The sequence below is a fragment of the Panthera leo genome, chromosome E2, assembly GCF_018350215.1.
Source record: "Panthera leo isolate Ple1 chromosome E2, P.leo_Ple1_pat1.1, whole genome shotgun sequence".
Lineage (NCBI taxonomy): Eukaryota > Metazoa > Chordata > Mammalia > Carnivora > Felidae > Panthera > Panthera leo.
Window position 1 is genome coordinate 792,646 of NC_056693.1, and position 16,887 is coordinate 809,532.

The following is a 16,887-nucleotide window of genomic DNA, read 5'->3' on the forward strand; positions in this document are numbered from 1 at the left end:
GGTCATGGTTTTGCGATCCCTGAGTTCCACCACCACATTGCACTCACTGCTGTCAGGACAGAGCCTGCTTTAGATCCCCTGACCACGGCCTCCCCCCCGTCCCCCCGCCCCCCCCCCCCCCCCCCCCGCCCCCTGGTTCTCTATCCCTCACCTGGCTGTATTCTCAAAAATAAATAAACATTTAAAAAAGAAAAGAAAAGTTCTGTGAATTCTACTGTTTTTTGGTCTTTACTGATGTGTAGGAATATGGGATGTGGGTTTGCCCTTAGGTATTTCTGTTACTGTCTTTAAACCACTAGATAAACGTTATGAACTGCTTTTTGAAATGGGCATTTCACATCTGATTTTCTACGATAATTTCAGTTCCTACTGCCAGTACCTGCAGAAATGAGAATCATTTCCCAGCAAGGAGATGAGATCATTGGGTTGAGATTCTCCCTTTGCACACATGCTCCAAATGGAAATGGCAACACGAATTCGGTACCAAATATAGCATCAGTTAAGTTGCTCTCTGAGATTGATGTCAAACTCCTATAAGGAATTGGGTATATCTGAGAATATGGAGTAAGAAATATATGGATAAAGGTGTTCCTCAATAGATGTGACACAATCACTATACAGGCAAGTGAAGGTTTGTGTGGAACCAGAGGCTGACCTCCTCATTGTCCACCTAACTCAGGGTGGCTTGCCATTCATCTTCCTTTTTCCCTGTCACAGACATGTATGGAGTGTGACAAAGTAAACCACAGGCCCCAGATGGAGTCCCTTCTGCTAGGTCATGTCACCAAACCTGGGCATAATACCTAAACTCATTGTACTTTCAACCACCCCCAGAAATTTAGTTTCCACTGGCCACTGAGGAATTTTGTGGTCAGCACTAAAAAGGTAATCAGCTACATGGATGGGTCCTCTCCATCACCCAAAGGAAGATGAGGTATTTCTCTAATAAGACCCATTTGTCCTCCAATTAAGATGACCTCAACTGACATAATCCTTTTTTTCTGTTTATGATGTTTTTGTCCTACCTTTAAAAAGCTTTTCCTAAAAACAAAAAACAAAACAACACAAACCAACACCAAAAAAACTTTCCCTTTCTGTAGCCCTTTGGAGCTTCCACTACTTGCTAGATGTGATGCTGCCCAATTCACGAATCAACGAATAAAGGCAAAAGACCTTGAAAATGTACTGGGCTGAATTTTTGTTGTTTAAAGAAACTTTTCTATTGTTCCTAACCAATTACAAAACTTACTCTAACGCTTCAGGGTGCAAGTGTTTGAAGAGCAACATCTTTCCAGCTGTGTACACTCCTTTGATTTCTGAAGCGCTGGACACATTTGAATGATGTGTCCTTTACCTCAGGAAGAGGTCGTGGGAGCATATAAAATAATAATTTTCTCCTTTGGAAGCTGATTGAGCTTCATGGAGTGTGAAGTTAGGGCTCTTCTCTGTCTTTAACAATGTGCAAAGCAGTTCTCCGTGGGTAGGAGCAGCACTTTCCACTAACCCTCGGGGTGCGGCGTGTCCAAAGCTCCAGGGTGCAAAACCTACTTCTGGTGGCAACTACTGCGCTGGGAGCTAAGGTACCCGGAAGGCACTGGACACAGAGGACAGAGCGAGGAGCCAACAAGGGAACAGGAAAGGGATTTCTAGGCGTGCGCAGCCGCTGGGGGCGGGACTTCCTGCCTCACCCCTCCGACGACTTCTGGCCTTTCCTCAGGTCGGCTCAACCTCTAAGGTTCCGGAGCGGACTTTCGGGGACCAGGTGACAAACTGACAAAGCGCGAGGGGAGGCGACGTCCCCACCGCATAGACTGGCGATAACGACTCGCTGACGCCACTCGGGCTGCTCCCCGCCGGGGCCGGAACTGGGACCGCGGGCTCGAGTGTCAGTTCTCCCACAGTCCGATGGCGGCGGCCGCGCCTAGGAACCCGGCTGAGGTAAACGCCGGCCCCCGGGCCCACTCGCCCCGCCCCTGACCCTCCAGGCCCGAGCGCGGGGCGCCTGCTCGCGTCCCTGCGGCCCAGGTCCCGGTGTCCGGGCCGGGGAGGCGCTCGCGGGCTGGGTCCCCGCGTCTGAGCGCCGGCGTGACGGGGTGCGGGAGCGGGCTGCAGGGGAGGGGCCGGCTGGTGCAGGGCTGCAGGGGGCCTGCGCCACCAGCGGGGCACGGCAGGTCTCGGTTCTTTCAGCGAACGCAAGGTGCAGCGGCGCCCGTGACGCCTGTCACCTGGCTGCCTGACCAGTCCATCCGTGCTGGCGGTGTGCCAGGCGGTGTAACCCGGGTGTAAATAGATAGGCCCAATCTGGCTGCGGAGAGGACAGATTGCAGGGGTGGGGGGCAGAGGGGGCAGGGAGCGCAGGAGGGGGTGCCTGCGCGAGTGTATGTCATCGTTGACGGGCCAGAAGGGTCACCGTGGATGTCAGAGAAGCGGTTGAATTTTGGCCCCGGGTTTGAGAAGGGCCAAGGCAAATTTGGGGTGTTGCAGGTGACAGGAGAAAGGGAGGGGTCCCGGAATGCCTGGGGGCTTTGGTCCTTTGAAGTATAATCTGCCAGTTATTTGACGGGCAAAACTAGTTTCTTTGAGAACGAAAGAGCACCGCAGTCTGGAACAAGCAAGCTGAGGCTCAACAGTAGGCCAGTCCGGAGGACACGAGAGAGGTAGGCTTTTTGAAAGGGGAAGGGGCTAAGTTGGGAAGGCTGTTAACATCTACGAGTCCCTGAGAGTAAACTGGGAATTGAGAGTATAGTGGCTTCGCATTGGCTGAGCTGTGGGTGGGTGGTCCCGAAAGCCTGTCTTTTCCCCTCTGGGCTAGTAGAGGAGGTAGTTTCCCAGTCCAAGTTCGAGTGTGTGGTCCTGTCGGGTCTGCACTGATCATGGCGGTAGTGCGTGAGAGCTCCCCCAGCTGCGTCCTCCCGACTCCCTTTGAGTGAGGTTTCCCGTTATTAATTTTCAGCGGTCCTAGCAGCGGAAGGGCTGGACGCTCCCATCAGCTGGACGGAAGGCGGCAGTAGGTTGATTGTCCTTGGAGATCTCCCAAGTTGCTTGGACGTCGTTAAGTCTTAGATGTTCAGAGAGGCGTGAGTGACGTCATCCAGTGGGCAGCGGGACAGGAAACCCCGGGAAACCGGGGCAGGTTTCAGGATGGAAACTTTGAAAAGTGAGGGCAGTTGTGTGGCCCCGGCGGAGGTTTGGATCACATTGAGGAGGGGGTGCAGACTAGGGGGGCAGTGCTATTAGTAGGTCAGAGGGCCTTAGTGAGGTGTGCTGAAGAGTGGTTCCCTGGCTCAGCGCCTGGTTGGGGCTGCTGGGCAGCGCGGGCGCAGGCGAAGGAGAGAGAAAGATGTGGCAGATGGATGGGTGGGCAAGGCTCCCATGGCATGATGGGACAAGAGATGGCTGAGGACACCTAGGAGTAATTGCGGCAAGGTGACAGGGAGTCTGGGGCTGCCCTTTATTCAGTGGTGTAGGGCTTCACCAGAGCTTTGTGGTGCGCTTTTCTGGTGTCCGGGCCGTTTCACAGTCTTGCTGATGGATAAGGTGTGGGGCCAGTGTGGTCACTGGTGAGTCTCTGTGCCTGGCAGGGAGCCCTTTAGGGCTGGGCTTTTCACAAAGGTTCAGTACAGAGTGGAGGGTTGTGACTGTTGGAGGGACAGCACGGGCAGCACAGAAGTATTAGAGGGACTGGGAGTGTCTGAAACGGCTACGTGGCTGTGGGTGTGTGTCCCTGAAGCCAGGATCCCCGGCAGGCGAGGGGGACTTCTCAGCCGCATTTGAGGCTTTCCCTCTGGTGGGATCCACGAGAGTGCTGGGGTCGTGGTGGACCCTGTTTGAATTTGTCACACATCGTTTGGGTGTCATGTGACAGGCACCAGTGTGAGTCAAGGGGGCACCCTTTGGTGTGGGGCAGGAAGCTGTGGGGGCGCAACCGTGGGGTCTGAAGGTGTGAGGGAGATGCAGACTACAGGGTCATGTTCACTTGGAGAGGGAGTGTGAGTGTGAGCTTAGGGTCTCAGGGCCCTGGGATTGGAGACTGACTGGTCGAGGCGGGTCCATAATTGTCTGTGTTTGAGGGCACATTCGGGGAGACTCCACGTGAATTTCCAGGCAGAAAGGATGGCGCTTGGGGGGCCAAACCCAGATTGGCCCCCGCAGATTGCATCTATGCACCCCCTGCCTGTTATTGCTGAGGACCGAACACAGTGATTGGTGGGATGGTGAGGAGACGGTGGCGTTAATGACACCAGGACCTGGTCTTTATCCTGAGGTAGGAGCTGGGGTGGCTGGGGAGAATGGGGTGTATGTGTCAGGGTTTAGATTGTGGGTTCTCCGAGAGAGAATGTTCATGGTGCCATCTGTCCGTTTCATGACAGGGTGGTGTGACCTTTGAGGACATTGCCATCTACTTCTCCTGGAAGGAATGGAGACTTCTTGATGAGGCTCAGAGACGGCTGTACTATGACGTGATGCTGGAGAACTTTACACTTATATCCTCCCTGGGTAAGGCCCTCACCCTCCCCAGTGACCTGGACTGGGCTCTGTATTCTCATTTACCTCCCCTCCGCCTACCCCCCCTTCCTCCTTCCATTCCCCCGGCGATGCTTTTTCCTTCTCAGGTGTGGATGTGGGACTTGTCTGCTTTCCCCACCTTTTTGGTGGTTGCATTTGTTGCTGGGTCTGGGTTGTTCATATGCCCTTTTCTCTCTCCTTGCAGCCCAGTGCCCTCTGTGCTGAACCCTCATACGGTAAGATTTGGGCGGTAGTCATTAATAAAGCTGACAGATTGCACCTTGCTGGCCCTCTCCTTGGCTGGGTCAGTGTATCCAGATCTATGCCATTTCTGTGGCCCAGGTTTTGATCTCTTCCCTTCGGTGATGTGTACTTGTGCCTGCCTGTGCCAAAAATTGCAGGCATTGGCTTGGTCACACTCAAGTGGATTATGGGCTGCTTCTCAAGACTATCTTATGTGGTTCTTCTTGTAGTGTTTACATTTTTCGTATACCTGCCCTTCTCCATTCAGCTCTGTTAAGGTTTGATTGACCAAATTGTAATATTGAAAGTATATTACAAGATGAATTGATATACTTAAACATTATGAAATTATTACCAAAATGAAGGTGATCGGCACACTGATTACTTGACATAATTTCCTTTTTCAGGCTCGTGGTGAGAAAGCTTAATATCTACTCTCAGCAAATTTTAAGTTACAGTACAGTCAGTATTAACACGGGTAGTTAACATGCTGTCCTTTAGATCCTCAAACTTACTCATCTTATAAATGAAAGTGTGTACTCCTAACCATCATCTCCCCATTTCCCCCAGTCCAGAGCTTCTGGCATTCTACTTTCTGTCTCTATGAGTTCGAATATTTTGTAAGAATACCCAAATAAAGTACCATGCAGTATTTGTCTTGTCCTGTGTGGTTTATTTCACTTAGAGTAAGTTTTTCCGTGTTCATCCGTATTGTGGTAAGTGCCCGTTTTACGTTCTTTTTTATGGCTGAATATACCTACACTTGTGTGTGTACTAAGTGTTGTCACTTATCAGCTCATGCACACTTAATCATGTTTCCCTATGTTGACTGTTGTGAATAATACTACAGTGGATGTGGATGTGCAGACACTTTGTGTAGATTCTGATTTTGTTTCCTTGGGATACATACCTAGAAATGGCAATGGTGGGCCATGTGGCGGTTTGATTTAAAAATTTTTTTGTGACTCCTCCCTATTATTTCCTATAATGACTTCCCTGATTTACATTCCCAGCAACAGTGTTCAGCCATTCTTTTTTCTCCACATCCTCACCAACATGTTACCTCTTGTTTTTTGGTCATAGCCATTTTAACAGGTATAAGGTGATATCTTGTGGGGTTTTTTTTGTTTTTTGTTTTTGTTTTGTTTTTTTGAATGAGAGACTGATAGAGATAGCACATGCAAGCAAGGGAGAGAGAGAATCTTAAGCAGGTTCCCAATCAAGTGTTGTGCAGAAATCAAGAGATGCCTAAAACGACTGAGCCCCCCAACACCCCACATAGCTTATGATTTTGATTTGCGTTTCCTGATGATTAGTGCTCCAAGCCCTTGTTGTTCAATTGTGTCTCCTTTTCACTGTCTTCTGTGTGTCTGGTTCTGCTGCTACTTTGCAATTTGCTATAATCCTACTTGTTTCTTTTTGATTTTGTTGTGTGTGTTTTTAATGTCAAATTAAAAAAAAAATTGACAATAGTAAGGTTAAGGAGACTTTTCCCTAGTTTTTTTCTAAGAGTTTTAGGGTTTGATGTCGTGTGCTGAAATTTTTAATTAATTTCAAGTTTATTTCCATGAGAGCTGTAAAATGGAGATCCTGTACATTATTTTTTTCATTTGGAATATCAGATTCGACAACAGTCTTAAAGAGATTATTTTTTCAGGGCGCCTGGGTGGCTCAGTGGGCTGAGCATCTGACTTCAGCTCAGGTCATGATCTCGCGGTCCGCGAGTTTGAGCCCCGCATCGGGCTCTGTGCTGGCCACTCAGAGCCTGGGGCCTGTTTCGGATTCTGTGTCTCCCTCTCTCTCTGACCCTCCCCCCGTTCATGCTCTGTCTCTGTCTCAAAAATAAATAAATGTTAAAAAAAATTTTTTTTAAGAGATTATTTTTTCAACAGAGTATTCTTGGCATAATTGCCAAAAATCAGTTAATTATGTATGTGTAGTTACAATTTGGGCTCTTTATTCAATTGCACTGGTCTATTTTTTATGCCAGTGCCTTATTGTTTTGATTATATAGCTTTGTAATGTTGTTTGAAATCAGAAATGTGCTGCCTTCAGTTTTGATTTTTGTTTCCAAGATTTCTTTGCTTCCTGTTTTAGGAGATTCGGTGGCAGGGGTGCCAGTGTCCTCTGTGGAGCAGGCAGTAGGAGTCCCTGCTGAGCAGAGACCTCAGTAGCACCCACCTGGTGGCTGACAGAGATTCCCCAGCCCCTGTTTTCTACCCATCCCCCCATGTCTCTGCTAATATTGTCTCCAGCCATCCCTCTGTGTGCTTGTGCTCTCTTTTATGCTTCACTGTGTATTAGTCAGTCTTGATTGGACTCTGGAGCCCTCTGAGGCTACTCTGATTCATGAATAGCTGTTGAGTTGATTTTTTTTGGTGAAGGCTGGGATCCCGTATTCTACCATCCTGCCAACATCAGTCACATAGGATGCTTTTCTGAGTCAGTTGTGTGCTGAGTAGCTCTGGGACAGTCGTGGCCATCCAGCGTGACCAATTTTCTTCAGTATTTCTAGCCTCCCTGTGCCCTGTAGTTGCTCACCTGGAGCTTACAGGGAAGAGTCCATACGTGGACTGTATCATACAATGGACCTGATCCAGACATGACCAGGTGGGCTCACAGGGGCCTTTTTCTGGTGAATGGCAGCTGGGGAAGGTGTGATATCAGGACTTTGTTCAGATCACACTAGGTACCTTTGTTCAACTAGAGTTTGGTGCCATGCCAATGGCCACACCTCGTTCATGCCTTTCCTTCGTCACTGTTGACAGTTTGTGTACTTGTGGGTTCTACTCCTTTGGTAGTCCTGTGACTTCCAGCGCAGGGGTAATTGCTGTTTCTCAGGCCTCCACATCTTAACCATTTCTCTCACTGCTCTTCCTGGGTAGTCCAACATTCACCTTCGCCCATTTGCCAGAAATGTTCGTGTATCCTTCATGTGACCTTGAACAGCCACAGATTTCTTTTGATTGGATTTTTCAGCAGCCTCCTACTCAGCCAGATGTCAGTAGCAGAAAAGAACCTTGCCAATGCTGTGGGCAGAGAAACAAGTTGTAGACCCTGGCTCTCTTCCTTCCATCTAACCCTGGTTTTCTGTTCTTCCAATGAGCTGTCCACAGTGCATTGACCTTAGGGGCCCAGTAACGCAGAGCAGGCACTCCTTCACCTGAATTCCAACTCCCGTGTCTGGAATAGCATCTACTCAACTCGCGCCTACACGAGACAGGTGCATATGTGTGACGGGCTTACCCCTCCCTGTAGTCACCACGTATTTCATGAGAGTTTCTTTGTGTTCAGGTTGCTGCTGTGGAGCAGAAGATGCGGAGGCGCCCCTTGAACAGAGCGTTTCTGTAGGTGTGTCACAGGCCAGCACGCCCAAGGCAGCTCTGTCTTCCCGGAAGACCCACCCCTGTGAGATGTGTGGTCTGGTCTTGAGAGACGTTTTCCGCTTGGCTGAACACCAGGGAAAACCAAGCAGCCAGAAACTGTTGAGGTGTGGGGCATGCGCACAGCGATTTTACTTCAGCGTAAACTTTCAGCAGCAGCCGGAGCAGCACACGGGAGAGAAACCATTCGGAAGTAGTGTGGACACGGCCTCTTTTATGAAGGGATATGGATTCCATGATTCAGGAAAGCCCTTTACCTGTACAGAGGTTCAGAAGGATTTTGTGCCTGGCTCGGGGCATCTGCAGCAAGAGGCCACTGAAACTGGAGAGAAGCCAAACACAATCAGCCAGTGCAGGGCAACTCTGCAGAGCAGTAAAGGTCATTACTCTCGGGGAGAACGCAAGGAAGCCTTCTGTTCCGAACATACACATGTTCAGGATCAGAGTGTCCAACCTGGAAGTCCATGTTTTGTGTGCAGTGAATGTGGGAAAGCATTCAGGCACAAATCTTTATTTGCCATACACCAGAGATTCCATACTGCGGAAAGACATCATGAGCTTAACAAATGTGGAAAATTGCTAAGGCAGATGTCAACTCACACTGCACATGGAAAGACTCTCACTGCATCTAGGCAATACACGTGCAACAAATGTGGGAAATCCTTAAGCCACAAATCTGTGCTCATTCATCCCCAGAGAGGACATAGTGGAGAAAATGATTATGTTTGCAGTGGATGTTCAACATCTTTTAGCCATAGTTCAGTTTCGATTATACATTCTGTTCAAACCTCAGAAAGGCCCTATAAGTGTAGTGTCTGTGCAAAATGTTTTACCTCTATCTCTGCCCTCACTTATCATCAGAGATCTCACACAGGGGAAAGACCTTATGGGTGCAGTGAGTGTGGGAAATCTTTTACCTCCAGGACTGGCCTCCATTACCATTACATAGTTCACTCTGGAGAGAGGCCTTATGAGTGCAGTAAGTGTGGGAAGGCTTTTATCTCCAGAACTGGCCTCCGTTACCATTACAGAGTTCACACTGGAGAAAGGCCTTATGAATGCAGAGAATGTGGGAAATCTTTTACTGATACTTCTGCCCTCCGATATCATCAGAGAGTTCACACTGGAGAAAAGCCTTATGAGTGCAGTGAATGTGGGAAATCTTTTACTACGCCGTCTGCCCTCCGTTGTCATCAGAGAGTTCACACTGGAGAAAGGCCTTATGAGTGCAGTGAATGTGGGAAATCTTTTACTACTCCTTCTGCCCTCCGTTCTCACCAGAGAGTTCACACTGGAGAAAGGCCTTATGAGTGCAGTGAATGTGGGAAATCTTTTACTCATACTTCTGCCCTTCGTTATCACCAGAGAGTTCACACTGGGGAAAAGCCTTATGGCTGTAGGGAATGTGGGAAATCTTTTACTACTCCTTTTGCTCTCCGTTCTCACCAGAGAGTTCACACAGGAGAAAGGCCTTATGAGTGCAGTGAATGTGGGAAATCTTTTTTCTCTAAGTCTGACCTCCATTGTCATCATAGAGTTCACACTGGAGAAAGGCCTTTTGAGTGCAGTGAATGTGGCAAGTCCTTTCTCCGAAGAAATAATCTCAATGTACATGCAAAGGTCCACTCAGATGAAAGGCCTTACAAGTGTAATGAATGTGGGAAATCTTTTAAGTGTAAGTCAGCATGCATTCAACACCAGAGAGTTCACACTGGAGAAAGGCCTTATGAGTGCAGTGAATGTGGGAAATCTTTTACCACTAGTTCAGGCCTTCGTTATCACCAGAGATTTCACACTGGAGAAAGACCTTATGAGTGCACTGAATGTGGGAAATCTTTTGCTGACACTTCTGCCCTCCATTATCACCAGAGAGTTCACACAGGAGAAAGGCCTTATGAGTGCAGTGAATGTGGGAAATCTTTTTTCTCTAGGTCTGACCTCCATTATCATCACAGAGTCCACACTGGGGAGAGGCCTTATGAGTGCAGTGAGTGTGGCAAGTCTTTTTCCCGAAGAAATAACCTCAATGTACACCTAAAGGTGCACTCAGATGAAAAGCCTTACAAGTGTAATGATTGTGGGAAATCTTTCAAGTGTAAGTCATCATTCATTGAACACCAGAGAGTTCACACCGGAGAAAGACCTTATGAGTGCAGTGAGTGTGGGAAACCTTTTTCCACTAGTTCTGTCCTTCGTTCTCACCAGAGAGTTCACACTGGAGAAAGGCCTTATGAGTGCAGTGAATGTGGGAAAACTTTTACTGCTAGCTCTATCCTCCGTAATCACAAGAGAGTTCACACTGGAGAAAGACCTTATGAGTGCAGTGAATGTGGGAAAACTTTTACCACTAGGTCTGTCCTCCTTTATCATCAGAGAGTTCATAGTGGAGAAAGGCCTTATGAATGCAGTGAATGTGGCAAGTCCTTTATCCAAAGAAATAGTCTCAAAGTACACAGAAAGGTTCATTCTGGTGAAATGCCTTATAAGTGCAATGAATGTGCGAAATCTTTCACCTGCAAGTCAAAACTCCTTGAACACCAGAGAATTCACACAGGAGAAAAACCTTATCTGTGCAATAAATGTGGGAAATCTTTTAGTCGTAGCCATGCCCTTCAGTATCATCATCAAAGTCACCTTGGAATAAGGCCTTATAAGTGTAGTGAATGTGGGAAATCTTTTGCTTGTAGTTATTCCCTCCGATCTCACCAGAGAGTTCACACTGGAGAAAGGCCTTATGAGTGCAATGAATGTGGGAAATCTTTTACAGCTAGTTCTGTCCTACATGCTCACCAGAGAGTTCACACTGGAGAAAGACCATATGAGTGCAGTGAATGTGGCAAGTCCTTTCTCCGAAGAAATAGCCTCAATGTACACATAAAGGTTCACTCGGGTGAAAGGCCTTACAATTGTAATAAATGTGGGAAATCTTTTAAGTGGAAGGCAACATTCATTCAACACCAGAGACTTCACACAGGAGAAAGGCCTTATGAGTGCACTGTATGTGGGAAATCTTTTATCAGTCATCCTGCTCTTAGTTATCATCAAAGAGTTCACACTGGAGAAAGGCCTTAGGAGTGCTGTGAATGTGGGCAGTCTTTTAGCCAAAGCTCCAGTCTCACTCAACAACAGAAAGTATAGTAGATGAAGCCCTTCTGAGTGATCAATTATGAATTGTTTATGTTCACTAGAAGTTGTATTTCTCTTCCTATCCTCTATTCAGGATTAGCAGATGATGTCTTTGGGAGGTAATTTGAATCAGAATGGGTCATGAGTGTGGATGGAGCCCTCATGAATGGGTTTATTGTCTTCATACCAGTTCTAAGAGAGCTTGCTTCCTCTGTGTACCATGTGAGGACCCTTTTGAGAAGGTCATCTACAAATCAGGAAGTTGCTCCTCACCAGACATGGAACCGGACCCTATAGGGAATGTTAGGTTGGCTATCCAGCCTCCAGAAAGAAGTTTCTGTTGTTTGCAAGTCACCTAGTTTATGGTACTTTGTTAGAGCAGCCTGAGCTAAGACCTGTGAAGAATGTGGGCAATCTTTTGACAAAGGATACAGTTTCATAAAAATCAGAAAGTACCCTGGGTAAGGCCTCATGAGTGAGGGGAATGACACAATTCCTTTTGCCAGTACTCTGTCTTCATTGCACACTCAGTTCACACTGCCAAAGGGTGTTAAGGTAGCAGAGCAGGTGGTATTTCCTTGAGTAGTGTAATCACAGTGGAGGAGTGCCTTTGTGAAGCAGCCACTTAGCTGGAACAAACCTTGTTCACTTGAATGTCCCCAGTGGAGTGACTTACCCTAAGTTCCAGCTATTTGGGAAAACTTGAGGAGCTGTGTTGTGCTTCTGATGTGTCCGGAGTCATTGCTAGATTGAAGTCACTGCCAGTTTCTGTAGCAGAAGTCATTTCACCAATGCCACCTGGCAGGTTCCCACAGTATATATCAGTCACCACCCCAATATGCTATGGCAAGCTGGTCTCTGTTGTTTGTCATTGCCGATAGGAATTATGAATTGTTGGAACTTCTCATTCTCTTCTCAGAATGTGGATGTGACACATTGTTTATCCACAGCACCTGATCTGAGTTCTTGGTGGTATCTTGCAGAGAAAGACTCATCTTAGGGATGTTACCATCTTGTGATGCCCAACTGGTCATGTGGGGCAAGGCCTCGTCCAGAAGGAAGAGGCAAGAGGTAGCGTTCTGTGCAGCAACATGGTGAAGTCTTTTCCTTTGCAGACCCTGGTGTGAGTGTGGTAACATCTCAGAGACGATTTTGAGGAAGTGGTTGAGCCTTGTGGACATCAGTGTGGGACATGCCAGGGGACCACTGTGCCAGGTTGGAGGGCTGGGTTGACGTGCAAGGAGTGGGTGAGACACCTGAAGGGGGTGGCACACCCAGCAATGCTATTTAGGTAGGACTCTATGGGCTGAGTCTCCCTTTTTCACCCTGGACATGGATTTCCCACTGTGGGTCCCTAAAACAGTAACCTGCCTATTGCTCTAGCCACTCTTTTCCCAGTAGTTCCCTGAGGGACACTGCACAGTCTATGTGGCCCAGAGGTCCTTGACCCAACTCATACGTACATGCTGTGCAATGGCATGTGCAAGTCTGTGGTGCCAGTGAGGGACTCAATCTTCATAGTGATTATATTTTTTGAAATAAATTGTTAAGGACAAATTAATATCAGGCAATGAACCACATATCCAGAAAGCTTAGAGTACACTAAACAGGATAAATGCAAGAAGAAGAAAAAAAGACCCACATGTAGGTGTTTTATTTTCAACTTACTTGAAATCAGAGATAAAGTTTTTAAAGAAGACTGAGGGAAGAAAATACCTTAGCTCCAGAAGAACAAAGACTTACATCCATTTTCTCAGAAATCATGCAAGCAAGACAGGAGAGGAATGAAATATTTAGTGTTGAGAGAAAAACTCATCAGGCTAGAGTTGTCTACCTGGCAAAATTATCCTTCGACAGTGCAGGGCAAACAGCATTTCTGAAAGAAAAACTAGGGAACGTTTTGCCAGCAAACCTGCCATCTTATTCCATTTTGGGTGATATGACAAAATACTACAGACTGGGTAATTTATAGAAAAATAAACATTCATTTCTCACAGTTCCGGAGGCTGGCAAGTCCAAGGTCAAGGCGCCAGCATGGGTGAGTTCTCTGGTCAAGATCCTCCTCCTGGTTCCTAGTTGGCTTTTCTTGCTACATTCTTCCATGATTAAAGAAATTAGGGATTTTTTTTTCAGTAGGCTGCAGGTCCAGGATGGAGCCAAATATGGGGCTTTAACTCATGATCCTGAGATCAAGAGTTGGATGCTTAACTAATTGAGCCATCCAGGCACCCCAGAAATAAGGGATCTTCGTGGAGCTCCTTTTATAAAGGCAATTCATTTGCCTTTATAAGCCCATTCATGAGGGCTCTAACCTTATAACCTAAGCACCTCCCAAAAGTGTCATATTTAGGGGTTAGGATTTTTTCACATGAATTTGGGGAAGGGGGGTGACCATAGGATCTTGCTTGCAAGGATTGTGAGAAGAACTTTAGAGACAAGGAATGTGATACGGGTCAGAAACTTAGATCTACATAAAGAAAGAGTATTGCAGGAAGAATAACAATGTAAAAAAAGTATTTTTCTGGGGCACCTGTGTGGATCAGTCAGTTAAGCATCTGACTTGGGCTCAGGTCATGATCTCACAGTTTGTGAGTTTGAGCCCCACGTTGGGCTGTGTGCTGACAGCTCAGAACCTGGAGTCTGCTTTGGATTCTGTGTCTCCCTCTCTCTCTGTCCCTCCCCTGCTCGGTCTCTGTCTCTCTGTCAAAATAAATATTAAAAAAAAATTTTTAATATATTTTTCTTTTTTAATATTATTATTTAACAATTTTTAAGTATACTCCACACCCGACACGGGGCTTAAACTCATGGCCCTAAAATTAAGAGTTGCATGCTCTGCCAACTGAGCCAAACAGTTGTTACATCAACAATATATTCTGTTATTTATGATTATCTTAATGTGTGTGTGCAGATATTAGGCTTTGATATTCGTAGAATGAATGATGTCAATGATAAAAGGGACTGGAAGGAGGAATTGAGATTATTTTGTTATGATAAGGTATAGTATCCTTGAAGTGGTGTAGTATTTGAAAGTAGATTTGGAAGGGCTCCTGGGTGGTTCAGTCAGTTAAGCGTCTGACTTAGGCTTAGATCACAATCTCACGTTTCATGAGATTGAGTCCCATAGTTAGTGCAGAGCCTGCTTTACATCCTCTGTCTCTCTCTGGCCCTACTCTCCTTGAGCATGTGTGCACACTGTCTCTCTCAATCTCTCTTTCAAAAATAAAATGAGCATTAAAAAGAAGTAGATTTGGATTAGTTGTCAATGTTTATTGCAAATTCGAGGGCAACAAAAAGTATAACTGATATGCTAAGGAACAAAAGAAGATGGAGTACCATAAAATACTCAGTTAAAACCATAAAAAGCAGGAAAAGAGTGGAAGACAAATTGAGACAAAGAACAAGGGTGATGAATAGAAATCAGTAACAAATATGGTATATGTTAATCTAACTATATCAATAATCACTTTGAATGGTAGAAAACTAATTAAAAGATTTTCACAATGGGCCCCAAAGCAAGATCCTACTATATATTGTCTACAGAAACTGAGCGATAATACATATGCAGTGTTTTAACCTCTGAGTTTGTAGTAATCTATTACAGGAACAGTAGAAAATGGATAGAGGAACAGACATCCGGAGAAATGAATGATTGAGAAAGACATAGAGCAAGTTAGTGAGGGCTCACTTTATGAAGCTTCTCCCTCTGTGTGACATGGTAGGATCAGTGTTGGTAAGTAAACTGCTTTATTTACTGTGGCTTCATTGCTTAACAGTATCCATTAACTGTCATCAGGCAAAGGTATAACTTTATATTGATGTTTTATCATAAAATTATGCAGGTATGACTGGGTCAGAAATGACCTTAGGATTATAGAGTGCAAAAGTCAGTTGGTGACCTGTTTAGCTAGTTAGAAAGCATTTAAGTCATTGTGCTTTAAGGAAACACCCTTTATCTGATTGTGAAGTTCTGAGAATGGGGAGGTATTGGAAGGATACAGCCTCATCACAGAATATTGTATGAAATTAACCTGATAAACACACAATGTGTAGAATTTTATAAATATGAAATCATACTCCAGGAATATAAGAGTTTGAAATTAAGCAAGCCTTCATAACTCATTATTGACATAGAAACACACAAATATCAATGGAACAGAATAGGGAGCCCAGAAATAAACCCATGCATGTATGGGTTTGTCTGTTTATAAATACAAAGCCAAGAATATATAATTCAGAAAGGATAGTCGCCAATAAATTATGTTGGCAAAACTGGGCAATCACATGCAAAAGAATGAATCTGGACACCAGTCTTATACCACAAATGAAAATAAGTTCTAAATGGATGAAAGATTTGAATGTAAGACCTGAAACAATAAATCTAGAAAAAACATAGGGGTAATCTTGAAATTGATCTTGGTAATGTTTTGTTTTTGGTTTTTTTTTCGATTTGATACCAAATATATGGTGGTGACGAAACAGGTACAAACATTTGTCAAAACTCAATGAAGTGTTTATTTTAATTACTTTTTTCAGTTTATTATTTTGAGAGAAAGGGAGAGAGAGAGAATCCCAAGCAGGTGATGTGCTGTCAGTGTAGAACCTGAGACAGGGCTTGAACTCATGAACAGTGAGATCATGACCTGAGCTGAAATCAAGAGTCAGGCACTTAACCATCTGAGCCACCCAGGCACCCCAATTGTATATTTTAAATGGGTACACTTTTAACAGTTTAAATTGTGCTTCAATGAAGTGTGAAAACACTAGCTTCTTTAAATGGTCACTAGGATCAACAGCCTAGCCATCTTGTACAAAATGGGACACAGAGGTATACCTTTCTCTGGGAGAATGGGGAAAGGATCTTCCCCAACGTAATAAAAATTATGTCAGACCTGAGGCCAGAATGCAGGTCGCCTGAAACACAAGCAGGGTTTCTTTTACACCCCTGTCTTCCACATAAAGGCTCTGAGGCGCCTGGGTGGCTCAGTTGGTTAAGCATCTGACTTCAGCTCAGGTCATGAGCTCACAGTTTGAGTTTGAGCCCTGCTCTGGGCTCTGTGCTGACAGCTCGGAGCCTGGAACCTGCTTCAGATTCTGTGTCTCCTCTCTCCCCCCCCCCCCAAAAATAAATAAACATTAAAAAAAATTTTTTTAAGAAGGCTCCATCCGACTTCTTTGAATGAACATGGGCACATCGTCAAAAGACAGGTTCTGGGTCAGAGACCACAGGGCAGCTCTTCACATTCACCTCCAGGTCACCATGGTATCTGAACTGCTGGTTGACTTGTCCAGTTTTGTCTTGAGGATAAGCTCCACCTGCCAGGGTGGGGAGGAAAGGACAGTCATCCCCCACGATTCTTTTACCTGGCCCCAGGGCTGGTCTCCAATCACTCAGAGAGAGAGAGAGAGAGAGAGAGAGAGAGTCTTGAATATATTCAAAGATGTTGAGGTCTAAGGGGGCACTGAAAAGAGGAGAGTTCAAACATCTTCATTTATCCAAGTTAGAATTTTTCTTTCTTCTTGATTTATTAAGGAAAGAACCTCACCTTTTAGATAAGTTCTTCATTTTTTGTGAGTTCTTTGGACCATGACAGATCCCAAGAGGGAAGAATGAGTATGTGAAAGAACT

General features: G+C 45.7%; 1 protein-coding gene across 1 annotated transcript; it reads left to right on the forward strand.

Annotated features, from left to right (window-relative positions):
• Positions 1 to 2,099: 2,099 nt before the first annotated feature.
• LOC122207584 (zinc finger protein 585A-like) lies at positions 2,100 to 13,780 on the forward strand. The gene is made up of 5 exons (XM_042917614.1): positions 2,100 to 2,657; positions 2,954 to 3,077; positions 4,153 to 4,264; positions 4,371 to 4,497; positions 8,044 to 13,780. The coding sequence occupies exons 2-5, from the start codon at positions 3,064 to 3,066 to the stop codon at positions 11,202 to 11,204; spliced, it is 3,414 nt and encodes a 1,137-aa protein (XP_042773548.1). The 5' UTR covers positions 2,100 to 2,657; positions 2,954 to 3,063; the 3' UTR covers positions 11,205 to 13,780.
• Positions 13,781 to 16,887: the final 3,107 nt, after the last annotated feature.

Bases quoted from the DNA above. Each gene is read 5' to 3' on its own strand.
- LOC122207584 (XM_042917614.1), top strand. The intron at 4,265-4,370 runs GTAGGAGCTGGG...GTTTCATGACAG, and splicing joins GACCTGGTCTTTATCCTGAG to GGTGGTGTGACCTTTGAGGA. The intron at 4,498-8,043 runs GTAAGGCCCTCA...CTTTGTGTTCAG, and splicing joins TACACTTATATCCTCCCTGG to GTTGCTGCTGTGGAGCAGAA.